General features: G+C 49.2%; 1 protein-coding gene across 3 annotated transcripts in view; it reads right to left on the bottom strand.

Moving 5' to 3' along the window:
* Positions 1-3,542: 3,542 nt before the first annotated feature.
* The window catches only part of LOC125740734 (phosphatase and actin regulator 1-like), a 51,554-nt gene continuing 39,269 nt past the window's right edge, over positions 3,543-15,827 (bottom strand). For all 3 annotated transcript variants that reach the window (XM_049012295.1, XM_049012293.1, XM_049012294.1), the window contains 8 exons: positions 14,789-15,080; positions 11,745-11,935; positions 10,638-10,794; positions 8,022-8,077; positions 7,774-7,835; positions 6,774-6,914; positions 3,974-4,050; positions 3,543-3,622 (listed from right to left, as the gene is read on the bottom strand). In XM_049012295.1, coding sequence (XP_048868252.1) covers positions 3,607-3,622; positions 3,974-4,050; positions 6,774-6,914; positions 7,774-7,835; positions 8,022-8,077; positions 10,638-10,794; positions 11,745-11,935; positions 14,789-15,080 — 992 coding nt within the window. In that variant the 3' untranslated portion in view covers positions 3,543-3,606. The remainder of the gene's footprint in view (positions 3,623-3,973; positions 4,051-6,773; positions 6,915-7,773; positions 7,836-8,021; positions 8,078-10,637; positions 10,795-11,744; positions 11,936-14,788; positions 15,081-15,827) is intronic.

Here is a 15,827-nt window from a genome sequence, read left to right as displayed (position 1 = left end):
AAGACATTGAAACCACGGGGAAAGCAAGTTCTCTTTAGTCCAAAAAAACCCCTAATTGTTATTATACTATTTCCAGAGCCATAAAAGTCAGTTTTGGCTGAATGTGTGCTCTCGTCCGGCCTTTGGTGTCAAAATCCCAAACCGTAAAAGCCGACTTATTGCAAAGTAGAATGACGACATTAAAAGAGGGGAATTTCCGAGTATAAATTGTGCTTGAGTAAACCTCATTTCCCTCAGTTTCTTCACAAGATATAAAAGCTTCACATTTTCTGGATTTCACAAACATGTGATCTGGATACGCCCGTACCAGAAACGCCGAGACAGGCTTCTGAAGCTCTCCAGAGTTAGTCAATTTGCTTTTCTAGAGAAAGCAAGAGGAAGCGTTTGACTGGAAGTACAAAACGCGATCTCAACGGGACACCATTGTGGGGCTGAATAGGAGATGATTGCAGAAGCAGGTCACTATGATTAAAAGGTTACCAGCCTCCCACCGAGAAATATTTATCAAGAGATATATATCAAGATTAGTTTAATTAATTTTATTCATAATGTTAAGGGGCATGCTGGCCTGGGTATGATATTTCAAAAGATGGAGTTATCCCCATTTATCAAGTAGACCACCTACATAAGTCTAAATGCATCTTCTGGATCGACCCTATAGTTGCCATTAAATGAATCCACCGCACTGGAGAACTTTACGTTTCTGGGCAGGTTCAAACCGATTTTTAGCTAATTGAAATTAAAGGCAGCTTTCATTTTTCCTGCGTGAGGAAGATGATGAGAAAACAAGTTCAGCGATGCAAAAAGCGTTAAAACAGCGTTAGAGACAGAAAACTTTCCTTCAGGATTTGGAAGTTCATTAACTGGGATCACTGGACTGCAAAGTGGTCAGATATTCCTGCAAAACACCAAAGCATATCCGTTTTCTTAGCTTTTCCAGTCGACGCGTGCTCTGGACACTCACAATCTTTCCGATTTGGAATTTAGTTTAAATCGTGTAAATTATACGATCGGAGTGTATTTTGTGGTACATTTCTAACCAAAATTGCCTCAAGAAAAATAACTGAATGCCAAATCACTGTAACAATAGTTTTCAATACTGATTAAATATTGACCTTTTCCTCAACAAATTTCTCTATAGAAGGACCGGTCAGGTAGAGGAATGCTTTGACAGGACGGATAGTCCCAGGAACCCAGGTTATAAGGTTATAAGGGAATAAATCGGGATGGATTGGAATTCCAGAGATCACTCACACCACTTCAAGTCTTTACTGAGTTTTTTGGTGTAAATCGCAATCATGAGTAGTACCCATCGTTTATTACATCAAAATATTTAAGGCAGTGAAATTTCCCTTTAATCTGAATGATAAACCGATGGAAAAACAGAGGAACAAAAAAAAAAAAAAAAAAACGTACACCACAACAGAAGGAATTAAGGCCGTTTCGTAATCTGTCTTATCCACACAAATTCTACGAAAACATCAGGACTTCAAAGAGGTCATAACATTTAATGTAGACATGATAATGCTTTACATTACAGCGGCAAATCATCTATATTTTCAGGAAACGGTGGCTAGAGGCAAACATTCGCCTTCCAGAGTTCAAGCGAAAGAAAACAAACATAGTTATTGCTGAATACACGTTCCAACAATACAAGAGAACAAGGCTCTTCCGTTGCACTAACGGCTTTAAACGTGTATGCATTGTGCGTTGTTTGCACAGAACGACAAACAGCAGAAGTACAAAAAAAAGCCTTCATCAAAAATAACATTTCCAGTACCTTTTAGATCTGACATTCAATTTTGCAATTACATTTAACTCGTGTTGCTTGAACAGTGGGTACCAAATTAATTTTGTCCATAATCGAATTAAGTTCCAGGCCGCAGCAGTGTGATTAATGTAACGGAATTAAGCTCGTCTCGTAGTTGGAGAGGAGACATCAAGGGTGACGCAGGATAGCACGCGCTCACACCGAGTTCGATCATTATCCTTCACATGGGACAGCATGAAAATTCTGAGCCTTCTTTGTAAGCATTTACTTAACTTTCCGAGTCCATAAACAAGTCAATCTATAATAAAACTTCATACATTTAACTGAATTTCGGGAATTTCACTATTAATCTTTTGCTTCACGTTCCAGAAGTGATCAGAAACCTTATTGGGGTAGGATGCGGTAGTTTACCTTGTTATACATTTGAATTTGGGCAGTCTTATCAACATTAAACAAAGTCACGTTTCTGTATTGCAGCTAGCTTAAGGATAATGCACTCAAAACAAAAGACCAAATCGGTGCACTAATCCATTATGGGAGTGGAAAATGGTCTTGAACTGTGTCCTTTTCTGTAAAAAAAAAAATGCAATGCAAGACATAGACCTACCAGTAAGGAAACCGCACAGCATGTGCCAAAGGATGTTAAAACGGTTTTACAGTGCGCTGGAGCGATGAGTAGAGAAATCGTACAGCTATGAAGCCTCCCCAGGCGTTACTGCCTTACAGCATATTGCTTTCAACATTATTTTTAAAAATGTCTCTCTCGATTGAGGATGGCACGCAATGTGTTTATTTCTACACTTGCTGGCTATCGTTATCCAAAATTAAACAACACACGCAATGACAACCGGAACAAAGCAGTGAAAATAAATGAATTAAAATTAAAATATCCCTGGACGACACCCAGTCCCGTGGATACACACTCCACAGAGCTACAGAAGGCAGTACTGATTTCAAAATCCCTTGACAGAAGTAAAAAAGAAAAGTTTGAGAAATAAAATTAAAAACAAAGTAGATCCATTAAAAAAAGCCCAAACAGACCTCTGAACTGAGACTTAATGTTTCCTGTTGTATTTGTACAGTGAACTTTCAGTGTCCCGTTGGAAATCTGAAGCACCACAGTACTTTAAATAATATTTTAGTACTTAAATATAAACATAATGTACATAAAAAAAAATGCAAACATTGTCTGCACTTGATTCACAGTTAGCAGTAGATCGACATTACCGGTTCAGCCTTGAGAGCCAACCCTCGTGTTTGGAGGAGGATTACAGGGGTGGGCAAATGCAGTTTCCCAGAATCCTCCACAGCTTCAATAATGTGCTGCCAATGAATGGATGAACACAGTGGACACTAGGGGGCGTTGTACCGGGTTAAGGTAGAGGACTATTGCACTGGAATCCCAGCTTGTCAGACCCTCACAGCTTCCAGGCTGTTCGGTCTCTGGGGAGAGCTGGGGGAGGGACGCAGTGCAGGATGCATCCGGGTGGCGTCCTGCCTCCGCTCCTGCCACCTCAGCAGTGGGTACGAGGGGATTGCGTTTCGTGCAGCTGCTAATCTAAGCAAGGTGAGGCTGTGGTGGTGGGGGGGGCGGGGGGGCGGAGAGCAGGGGTGTCTGACTGTGCCTCTGTTCGTCATCAGGTCTGTACAGGGAGTACAGGCTGGTCCGAAGCGTTGGAAGGCAATTCAGAAGTGATGTGACCTCATCGTGGACACGGGCACCTTAAGATCCAGCACTTCAGATTCTTAGGCTGGGGGGCGGCGGTGGGGGGGCTGAGGGGTGGTGGGGGGGGGGGGGGGTAATGCCCGTGTGGCATCTTGCCCAAGGTGGAGTTCTACGGCCTGTGGAACCTGGAAAATTACAAAACGGCATTTCACAGATGATACAGAGCCGATGAGCTGTATTTAACGAGCAGCACAGCTTAACGGGTGAGTAATCCATGGCTTTATGGCAGCTATTAAGTGGGACACGTGCTGCAGGATGTCCTTCTGTCTCACGTAGACATCTTGCAGAACCTCAGGGGCGACATAACGCTACATAGGGCACCCGTAGGCGTTCATTAGCATTAATGACACAATATCTGGACTCATTTATCCGACCGTGGTCATCTTCATGTTAAAAATAAGTACAGAAATAGCGCTTAATTAAAAACGGACAACGTGGGGGGACTTTTAATATGACAGAGCAGCAAATGCTCCAACCTGGTTAGATGGCGACTGGATTCATGGACCTCCATCTCGGTGCTCTTGAACTCGTTGAGCTCCTTCCGTATGGCTGCCTGAAAGGCGAGGGATATTTCTGAGTTGGTGGGGGGCGGGGGGGGGGAGCGACAACACGCTGCCGGCCAGAGAGACTGGATCAAAGTGGAGGAACATCAGGCTTATTCTGCAGCTACATCATTTGTGCAGCCCCAGGAGAAGGTGAAAATACTCCATGGTCCATCGGAGTGCTCCATGTTCCTCACCGGGTGGGGGGACATTTTCTGTGGCTTATTTGATGAGTGAAGTCATTGACACAATTCAGTCCTCAAAGGAGGAAGTTGCTCCAGTTTCGCTGTGTACGCATTAATTTGGAGCTTAATTGTAATATTAACTTATCCCAGCCGCTCTATTCACTCATACTCATGCAGGTTGGCCAAATACACACTATCCATTAACACATACCCTTTATACAAAAATCTGCCCCCATTTCCTACTCAGACCAGCTCCAAATCCTGATATTTTAATGAGGCCAGAAAAAGGAAATCATCACAAAACACTTCTGGCGAGCAGTTTACAATCACAGGTCACCGGTGATCTCATCTCAGACAGGCTACACAGGACCTGCGTCTCAGAAACCGCTCCACTCAAGTAACTGCATTTTTCCCAGCTTTACCCAATCAACGTAAAGCACAGAAATAGGCGCTTTCTCCTCCCCAGGGGTGAAGAAGAGCCCAGTCAAAAGGGGCCGTCTTAGAACTTGGGGAAATCAACTAGGACGCTTTTCCGCTGCAGTACGTACCCAAAAAAATAAATAAATCAGTACCTTCCCTTTTCCACTGATTTTCGGTCAGGTACCAGTACCAAAAGTACCAAACCAGCTGGGATACCTTATCGGTACTTTAAGGTGGGACTTGCAAGTGTGTTTATTCTCGATTGGTTATGCAAATATCCCGCACCTCAAACGATAAATGCATTCGCCGTCCTGAAAAAGCATTACGAATTCAGAACACAAGAATAAAAGTTAAAAAATAAGTAAAAACAAGTTTAACTGCGGCTGAGTCAGAATAACGGTTAATGAGATGTGTATGGCATGACAAGAAACAAAAATAGTGTTTGTTGCAATATACTAGGGCTGCACAATATTGGAAAAATTTCAAATATCTCAAAATGATTCTGTTGCAATAAATATTGGGTTCACAATAAATACATTTCTCACAAACCTGACTAGGAATGACTTAAACATCAAGCGTGAAAACATTTATGACGGGCTCAGACAGCAATCAGAGCTCACGCAAAAGCAGCAGCACTTAACTTTACACTGTTTTTTAAAAAATATATATATTAGATAATATTGAAAAGGAATGATCATTAAAATTATAAGGCTTGCTAAGTTTTGTTCCTTTTGACAGAGTAAAAATATTTGCGCGACACTTAAACCCGCCTGCGTTATACTGTCCAGACAGTATGAAGAAGTCTGATCTCAACCCAGCTGACTATCGCGGTCTTTGCGATATGAGAATTGTATGTGCGTAACATGCAGTGTTGGTATTAATATCGCACATCGCCCAGTCCTATTACTACAGCCATTTTTCGAATTCAGTACAAAATAGCTTGCCTTGCACTGATGTCATTCAGTGCTGGTACCAGTTTTAACGTCAGTGGAAAAACACAGGTAGCACCATATTTTTGATACTTTTTTGAAGTACCAAAAGTGCAGTAGCGGGTGCAGTGGAAAAGCAGCCTTACAGTGCATCACCAAGGGAGTCTGAGGTAGCAAGATGGAGCCTGGATCTTATGGCATCATCCGTTCTTCCGACGTAATGGGCCGTTATGCAATGCAGTGCCGTGGCCCCGTTTCTCAAGGTCCAACTCCCATACCAAGTGCCCATCTGGCTGAAGTGTGTTGCAGTGACTGTGCCTGTCCACCAGGGGGCAGTGCACATTTTAAAGTGTAGTATTAAGAGGGGAACAGTGCCGGGAGTAGGTGGCTAGGTGTACAGGCTGTCTGCAAAAGCTACGGTTGGAAAGCCAATATTTAAAAAAATACCCAGCTAAGGAGCAGCAGGTCTAATAAGTAATTTCTGCAGCATACGAGATAAGGATTTGGATCCAAAGCGCCGGCTGAGGCAGACCCCCATCCCGAGTCTCTGATACCGCGTAAGTGGGACGTGCCGTCGGAGCCTCCGAGTCAGCAGGAGTAAAAACAGCGTACAATACGAGCGGTGCATGGCAACGAGGCCTGTCCCATGGTGCCGGGGGGAAAGGCAGGCCTGCGCTGCAGGTCCGGCCTCTTCTGCGTTCGCATCGACGTGGAACAGAGGCGGCCTCCCAAGTCCCTGGGGACCGTCTTAATTAACAGATGGGGGATGAGGTGCCTCGCCTTTGCCTGGCTCATCCGCTGCTCCAGGTGAGGCCGTACGTCCCCTGCGTGATCCTGATTAGCTTTCCCTCGCTCCGCCTGGGGGCCTGCGCTCCGTATCACAGCGGTGCGGACTTACATTCGAGCCGTATTAAATCGGGAGCTGATTAGCGGCTTCCAGAGAGTCACGCGACCTCAGACGCAGCCGCACTGATCACGCATATTTGATTTCATTTAATTTTCCATTTTGCTTTATTGAGCAGGCATTTTCATCCAAAGTGCCGTAAACGTTTACGTATTCTTAAGGAAGGCAGTGTCTGTCTGACTCTGGAACGATTGGGGTTCAAGGGCCTTGCTCAGGGGCCTGAAATTACTCTGCTGACCTTGGGATTCGAACCTGCGACTTCCCAACCCCCGACACGGGGTTCCCCCGCCATTCACCTTGTCGGCCGCCGTGAGCCGCGTCCACGGCTTGTCTGCGCGCCGGTCGTAGTCCTGGGCATCGGCGACCTCCACGTAGTCGCTGAAGCGGATCAGGATCTTGGCCTGCCTCAGCTCCTCCACGGTGGGTCTTTGGCTCAGCTACAGGGACAGCAGAACGACGAGCAGTGAGGGAGGGGCCACTCAGACCGGAGCTGCCACGCTGCGGCAAAAACACGCCTCCTTCTGCCTCACTGTGACGGCCGGACCCCCGAATCAACCCTCGCAAAGACAGCCCCCACCCCCACCCAGCAAGCAGGTTTAAAACTTCCACACAGGACACGGGGGGGGTGTCAGAAATGCTGGGTTCACACACATGCCAAGACTGTCACACCAGTCATACGACAGTCAGTTGGAACCAGAGCAACAGCACCGTTCACATAGCCGCCTTTCATTTGCAGAGATGCAATTTGTGGGAAGAATTATCAAAAAAATGAAAAAAAAAAAAAAAAACCTATTTTCTAAAGTGGCGAAGACAGAACGTTTATCTGATAGTACTTATGAGCCCAGAAGTAAATGATTCACGTTGCTATAGCAACGGGCCCCAGGCTCCCAGCTCACGCACGCCAACACTCCTCTTCTCACATAGAAACACGGAGGAGGCATTGCGTCCTGCCTGCGCAGCCCAGGGGCTGCCGCATCCGGTCCGACGCAACCACCGCGGTCTGGTTAAGCCATAAGCTTACAGGAGTAACGTTTAACCATGCTAAAATGTGATGGGGAGGTGGGGTGGGAGGGGCGGGGGGGGGGGTCGAAAAACCTGCAACCAAAATAAAATGATTTTCGGACCTCCCCCCACGATTGGGTTTGCTGGACTTGTGCTAGATTTATGTGACAGGGTGCAGTGTGCGGTCCGCTCCAGCAGGGGGCAGCAGCGTGAGCATGAGCGTGCATGTGCGCACTATCCGCCCTCGGAGAGAGCGAGAGCAGGAGCCCCGAGGCGGCCACAGCCGTGTCTCACCTTCCTTGTCAGCTTCCGCTTAATCTCCCTCTTCTCTTCCAGTTCTTCCTGTTCATTTCTCGCTGGGGGGAGGGGGCAGAGAGTCAGAGGCATCCATTCAGAGAGGCCGAACCCAAGAAAAGCCCCCAGGCCACCCAGCCTCCCCCCTCCACTGCAGGCACACTGGGCAAAACCGCCTGCCGCTTTCATTTGCAGAACACCGAATCCGTGGCAGGGAACAGATGGGGGCGGAGTCAATGGAGACTCACGTTTCAGGATGTTCCTCTGTTCCAGCTCCTCCGCCGTGGGGCGCTGACTCAGTCTCCTGCGGGACAAGAGACAGACAGGAAGTCACAGGACGAAAGCTGGGGTCACTGCCTACGGAGGCCGGCTCACGCTGTAGCAGATTAACTGCAATTGACCAGTTTTTGGTTCCCGGAGCACACAAGGTGAACCTGATCACGCCCAGAAGCCTCCTCTTCTCCATTAATCTTCCCATCTTGCAGCATAACCCCCCCCCCCACCACCCAGCAGGATGGATGTGGAGTCCAGAAATCAAACCCCCTCCCGGTCTTGGAAAAGCGGGAAGGTGGTCCTCCGGCAGCTAGATGGCGCTGATCAGCATAGGTGTTTGTGACGAGTTTCTGTTATCCCCTAAATCTGCGCGTTTAATTTCCAGGGGAGTTTTGGTCCCAGAACATTTCGGTAAGCTAGTTCAGTTACACATATGCAGAACTTTTCAGGGTACAGTTTTTTTTTTCCAACAATCAATGTCTGGCTGATTGACACATCAGCATCCAACCTCCCGAAATATGTGAAGTGAGCATTGCACCCCGGATCGCCCCTGCCATTTGGGGTTTCCCGCCCCAGGTCACACCTTAGCTATTCTGTCTCTGACACCCTCGGATGTCACAGCCTCGGTGACAGATACCGAGATCATACCGCATCAGAGAAAGGGTTCTATTGGCCAAGCCACTCTTGCCTGCGTGGGGCCGGCTGTTTCCGTGGACACTGACTACCAATGAGATCGTGTCTCCTCACAGAAGGCACCATCAGTTCAGGTTATGGGGCGGTGGGCAGGGTGGAGCGGACGAAAGTTGAAGCCCGTATCAGTACTGGGATGTCAGGTTGATCTGAATCAGATTTTAGGAAAATATAAACACAGAAGCGTTTTTATATCCGTCTACTTTCGGTCTGTGCTGCTCTCCGAGTCTGTCCTCAGCTTGGCAGCCCGAAGCGGGAGGCTGTGAGAAATGACTGAGCCTGAGCCAGAACCATCAAACAGCCAGGCCTGAAACTCGCATCACAGGCCGGGGGCCTCCTGAGGTCAAACCGCAGTTCCCCACCACATCGCTGTCATTCTGAGAGCTCAGCAGACTCTCGTTTTCACACATGAATGGTGAATGCAGCCAGACGATTACTGAAGCAGCACTGGGACTGTGTAATGGTACAACAGCTGACCCCTTCTGCATCCCTGCTGCATCTGGTCACAAATCCACACCCTCGAACCTGCCTGCCTAGAAGACGTAAACCCCTTCACGCTCTCCGTCTTAAACCCCCCCCCCCCGCTGGCCCCATTGGCACGGCCCGTCCCAGGGGTATCGCACTGAAAGTGGGACGGCTCCATTTTCAGCAAGGCTCCAGAATAGGTCATCTGCTCTGCACCAGTTTAAAGCATTTCAGTTTCACCGTGGAACATATACTGATAAATACTGCCCCTTCCCCCCCCACCTAGATGAATGGAACTTCAGAATAAAAGCCAATCCCCCCCCTTCAGCCGTTTTCAGAGAAACAAGCTAAATCACGCACTGCACTGCCGTTACCTGTCAGATAAGGATTATCTTCCCCCCTGCACAGGTGTCCTTCATCTCCTAACAGAACCACCCCCATGTATGCCACGCGCACGTCAGCCATGCTGCCTCTGTAGAGTTTGCAGAACAGCCCCCATCTCCCCCTTGACAGCAGCATCGGGCGTCTGATCGCTTCCCTGACGACAGACTCCCCAGCAGATCCCATACAATCCGGACTGGCCGCTTCCCAAATCCTCTGACGGAAAGGAGCAAATCACCCTGGTTGCTAAACGTGCTGCCTGCTGCCACGGATGGGACATGCGAAGGACTGGGTTTGTTACCGAGGTCCCCAGCAGGACTAAGTTGTACCTTTGAGGGAAGCGTTCAACCCTGTTTAGTCAGGTGGGAAGATCAGATTTCATAAAAGTGATACAAGAAACGCCTCACAGTGGAGGTGTCATTTAAGAGAGACGTAACTGAATATGGGGATGAGTTTGTAAATAATACAGCTTATGGGCATTCGAAAGTGAGGGTAACTGTAGGAGGACACATATGGGCTGGAAAGAATGGAAGTATGAGAACAAGAGAGTGGGAGAGAAAGAGCGAGGGAGAGAGAGAGGTAAAACAAGGGCGAGGGAGAATAAGGGAGAGAAAGAGCGAGGGAGAGAGAAAGGCAGGAAGAGGGAGAGGAAGAAAGAGACAGAGCAATCAGGACAGACGGAACAAGATAGATTGAGGGAAAGTGAAAAACAGTGAGAGACAGAGCAAAGAAGAGAGAAAGCGAGCGGGGGCGAGGGAGAGAAAGTGAGTGAGGGGGAGAGAGAGCGATGGAGGGCGAGAGACAGAGTGAGGGGGTGAATGAGGGAGAAGAAAAGTAGGAGAGAGAGCAAGTGACAAAGAGGGAGAGAGCGAGGGAGAGGAAAGACAGTGAGCCAACGAGCGAGGGTGTGGGAGAAAGAGACAGAGGGACGGCGCGCTCGGCCGCCACGGACAGAGGGACGGCGCGCTCGGCCGCCGCGGACAGAGGGACGGCGTGCTCGGCCGCCGCGGACAGAGGGACGGCATGCTCGGCGGACAGACATAGGGCCCCCGTACCGCGTAAGCTTGGTGCCGATCTGCTGCCGCATCTCCAGCCGTTCCTCGTCCGTCTGCATGGGCAGGATGTTCTTCTCCTCCAGCTCGCGCTGCGACGGCCGGTTGCTCAGCTTGACAGCCAGGGAGTCCTTCCTCAGCACCTTCAGCGCCAACGAGCCTGGGGGGCGGGGGGTGTGGGGTCACTCACCTCACCTCGTGTGCGTGTCACACTGACATCGCTTTAATAAACACTCAAGACGAAACCCTCTTTACCTCCATAAACAAAAAAGTACCAAGACATAAGTGAAATGATAACCACAGACAACGGCTGTTAGCAATCAGTAATGTATAGACATGGACTCCAGTCACTGCGGGGACTGGGGGGGGGGGGGGGGGGGGGGGGACAACTACCCCTTCTGCTCACTGACAACTTCATAAGACAAACCCAGTTTCCAGAAAGTCCTTAAGGTGTATGCATACCACACAATCCCGCTAGTAATTCATCTCAGCTATGGTTTGCCCTTCCACAGGGACCCCCCCCCCGCCATATTTGTCTACCAGACACACTCCCAACACCCCCCCCCCCCCCATGCTGCCTGTTTAAGCAGTAAACACAGCCTGAGTCCCTGGGGAGCTCGAAAAGGCCAGAGCGATGGACTGCTGCTCGTTGCAGGAAACACCGCCGCGTTCCTTCAGACTCACAGTGTCATTGGCTGAGAGTGTTGGCCGGGGAAGGCGGAGCTTTCCGGCCTGCTCCAAAGCGATTGGCCTGGACCAACGTGAAGAGGGTCTAAATTACACTTGAGAGCCCAGGGACCCAGGGTCACAGGTCAGTACGTAAGTGCTGTTCTTGATGTCACTGGTCACCTGATCTTCTGCAAGCGCATGCAGTGACCCATTGGGGGGGGGGGGGGGGTAGTCATGAATCATGGGACGTGAAATACATGGAGAAATAAAATCTACCCAAGCCTGGGGGGTACAGACTCAAATGGTCTCCGGAAATATCATGCCCTGCTGAACCCCCTAGTGGCCGTTCACCTGGCAACACGATCACATGATTTCTGCCTCTCAACTCCCCACACACGAGACCACGGTATGCTAATCACCACCACAGGGTGGCGCTCTTACTTGTGAAGATTGAGTCGTCTTCGTCTTCATCCTCGTCGTCCTCCTCCTCGTCCTGGTCCTTGTACATGCTGGGCAGGTCCTCGTAGTCCGAGCCATCTGGAACATTTTCTTTGTCGTCCTCACACTCGATCAGCATGGAGGGCAGCGTCCGGCTGTCCTGTAGGGGGCACTGGCCCACGTGCATCGCTGAGCTGGGGGGGGGGGGGGGGGGGGGGTGAGGACACAAACCGGAGAGAGTCCATGAAATCAGGGACCAGGTTTGTTTGGTGTGTTTCACTCTTTCCCTCACCTATGCTACTGTTAGTGACACTGTCATGACCCCATATTTGGGGGGGGGGCATTTTTTTATTATCCCTGTCAAGCGGATCTGCTTGCAGGAAAATCCTCCCTACATCTCTCACTCACTGCAATTTTATTCTGACAAAACAGCTTTCATGCCCCACAAGAGGGATGAATAGGAACAGGTTTAGCGAAAATTTAAATCCCCGCGCAGCCCCATGACCTGAAAAGCACCCCGTCCTCCTCGCAGTGTGGGGGTGCGAGGCTCCCTCCGAGTTTCATATGACGGGAGACAGGGTGGTAGGGTGCAGGGGTCCCTCGGGGGGAGCAGGAACGGATCAGAACACGTCAGATAGTCCCCTAAAAATGGCCGAGACTGAGCCTTCGTCCCCCACGCTTGCTTGCTGCGGACCGACTACAAGAATGCGAGACAAGCAGAGCGGGGGGTCACAAAAAATCTGAGGCACCAGTGCATCACGGGGCCCCGCCCTCTTACTGCAGCTGGCAAACAGGAAGTGCCGCATGAACTCTACTGGAAAACAGTCATGTACCCTGTGTCATGGCCGCGCTCCCGGGCCACTCCACATCCCTATCTTCATAGTGTAAAGAGATGCTTACAAATAGCCCCTCCCTACAAGACACCCCCGGCACAGTTACCCAGCATCCCTGAGCATGATGGATCGAATCCATGCCGAAACGTCTGCCTTTCTTATAAGGGTTGACATAACAAATCACTCAGAGAACCATAGGACAATAAGTATTTCTGTAATCCGCTCCAGGTTCAGATGTACAGTCAGCATGGGTCCGATTTGTCCCAGCAGAGTTTAACCCCTTCCTTCCCTGCCCTAACGCTGAGCACCGCAGCACAGGTGTCTTAAGGGGGTTCGGGACAAGAGCATTTTCGGGGTCAGGGGAGGGCACCTGACTCCCGGGGTCTGTGATGCCCCGTGGTGGTGGCCCATCACCTCAGAAGCAGGCCCTGTGCCCGGGGGGCTGGCAGGGCTGAGCTCATCCTGTCCTGCGTGCCAGAGCTGGCGGCTGACCCAGTTCGCTCGTACCGAAAGGCATTGCTAACCTTTCCCTGAAGCGGAAGCGAGTTGGGTGGGTGGCTGGGGGGGGGCTTTTCTTCCCGGTCCGCCCACACAGCCGCAATCTCATCGCCCAGCAGTCACAACCAAACTCTGAAGGACCGTGACCTCTGACCTCAGCGTCTGCAATCCATGTCCTAGCGAGATGCCAGAGAAACTAATGATGGACGGTGGGCTGCCTCCTATTTGCCCACCAAGCCATCAATCAATCAATCAATCAATCAGCCGAACATCTAAGAGGAATGGGCTTTTCAACAAAGCACATCAAGCTTCGACAAGAAAGCACTGAATTTTGCCATAACATTAAATGCCGTACGGTACGCAGCAGTATGTGTCGCCGTTGGTTCATACGGACTCCGGAAACCTTTAAACAGCCCTTTCTAGCCCACACAAGAATAATACAATTTAAAAAGCTAGCTAGAGCAGGCAATTTTATAGAGTAAAATGGCTTAAATTCAGTTAAAAATAAGTTCTCTAATAATGAAAACACACAAACAATATCCATAAATATTAATATAATATATTAAAATATTAAAATATCTCATGCATAATGATCCTACCTTCCGAGGCTCCAAAAGAATTTCTAACAGACCAAATCTCATTTAATTGCACCCTCTACTCTAGTAGTTTAATTCTGCCCAGAAGTTCTCCTACATCTCATCAGAACCCCAGGCTTCACAGAAAGACCCAAACCATGTCCTTGTTCTTCCTGGAGACTCAGTCACGTGACCTGGCCGGGTGGCTGCTGCTCCCATCTGTGAACGGGATCGGCTTTACTTGGGGCTCGGAGTTCTGGGCCAAATCGCAGAGAGCGAAACAGAGCCAGCACTGAGTCTTTCAGTCACTTAGAAGATGTTCTTATTTTTTAAACTTCCACCCTTCAGTACAGCCATTGCGATTAAGCTCCGCGCTCCAAGGGACAAGAACAGGACCCCCACCCCCAGTTGTGTGACGCAGGTCCGTGACTGTAACCGGGGGGCTGCACTCATTACAACACCCCCCACTGCTGTCTGTGGTCTCTAGTGGAGCAGTCAGGGTCATTAACGGCACAGAGAAAAATGTAGAGAGGTAAAGATGTGAAGCAGACCAGGAACACAGCAAAAGGTAAAGAGGACAGAGGAGAAATAACAGAGTGGGAAAGAGGGGAAGACGAAGGACTGAATGGACGAGAAGTAGGGCAAAATGAAGGATGGGGAAAGACAGAGGAGAGAGTGAGCAGGAGGATAGCTGGAGGGGTGAGAGAGCAGGGGAGAGAGAAGAGAGAGCAGAGGGAGAGGCGGAGGGGAGGAAGATGGAGTAAAGAGACTGAGCAGGGGGAGAGATGGAGGAGAGAGCTGGAGTAGAGAGAGGAGCGAGAGAACAGGGAGAGATGGAGGCGAGAGAGATAGCAGGGGAAGAGACAGGAGAGCGAGAAGAGGGGAGAGACAGGGGAGAGAACAGGGGAGAGATGGAGGGGAGAAAGATGGAGTAAGAGAAAGAGCAGGGGGAGAGATGGAAGAGAAAGAACAGGGGGAGAGAGAATAGACACATAGACCCAGAAAGGGGTAAGATGAAGGACCAAGTACGGGGAGGGCATGAGAGAGTACAGCACACGGAGTACAGAGGGGCACACAGGAACATGCAAGGCGCCACAGGGGGGCAGCAGGCGAGCTGGCACCACACGGGGGCTGTACACACCTCTCGAGCCGCTGCATGGTGAGCGCCAGCGTCTTGTTGAGCTCCTCGATGACGCGGCTGGGCGGCCGCACGGGCACAGGCAGCGTGCCATACTGCAGCGCGTGGCCCGGCAGTGGCGTGGGCAGCAGGCTGGCGTGGTAGGGCGCGGGCGGCACCGCCGACACACGCTGGGCGAAGGAGGGCAGCGGCGGATCCAGGCCCGACGCCGGCATGCAGATCATCACCTTCTTGGGGGGCAGGGGGGGGGAGAGCTTGGGGCCGAGGCAGGGCAGCTTGATAGGCTGCCCCAAATCTGGGGAAGGAGCAAACCGGGGCAGATTGCACTTTAATATAAAGCCATTTTATAAATACTAAACCATATAAAGAAATAAGACTTATTATATTGAACAATGAGCAACGCAATAAATAATATAGGAACAACATTATAATGTAATAAAAAATTACAAATTATCTTTCACACATAACCATAAAGAAATGCAACACTGTAAAAATAAATGAAAGAGACAGTGCTGTCAAAATTAACACACCAAGTTCCTCTAGCTCAACAAGTAGGGCACTTAGTAACCAATACAAAGGGTTGTGGGCTCAAATCCCAGAGAGCACATATGAATCGTCACCTTTCCATCTACTGTAATCGGCTTTGGAAAAAGCATCAGATGAATGTTATCATGTGTGAGGAAATACTTTTTAATTTCTACACAGAATATACACACTATAAAAATGCTTTGATGATATTGTAACATAAATGGGTATGTGATTAAACACCAAAGTGCACAATTAAGTGTGCTATTAATCTATCAATCTATGCTCACAATGTTCTTGAACTGGAGTATCAAAATTAATACAACTAAAGTTAACAATCAATTAAATAATAATGCAGTGTGACTAAGATTAGTTGTAAGGCGTCAATGCGTTAACTTTGACAGGCTGAAACCATTTAGAAAGCAGGGCAATTACTGGAAATCAGGTTAAATGACTGCTATGGATTCCTTCCTGGGACCTGAACCCACAACCTTCAGGTTATGAATTCTGAGGGCAG

Source organism: Brienomyrus brachyistius, chromosome 4, assembly GCF_023856365.1.
Source record: "Brienomyrus brachyistius isolate T26 chromosome 4, BBRACH_0.4, whole genome shotgun sequence".
Taxonomy (NCBI): Eukaryota; Metazoa; Chordata; class Actinopteri; order Osteoglossiformes; family Mormyridae; genus Brienomyrus; species Brienomyrus brachyistius.
The sequence above is the reverse complement of the archived record's forward strand: the minus strand, read 5'-3'. Positions and strand labels throughout refer to the sequence as shown.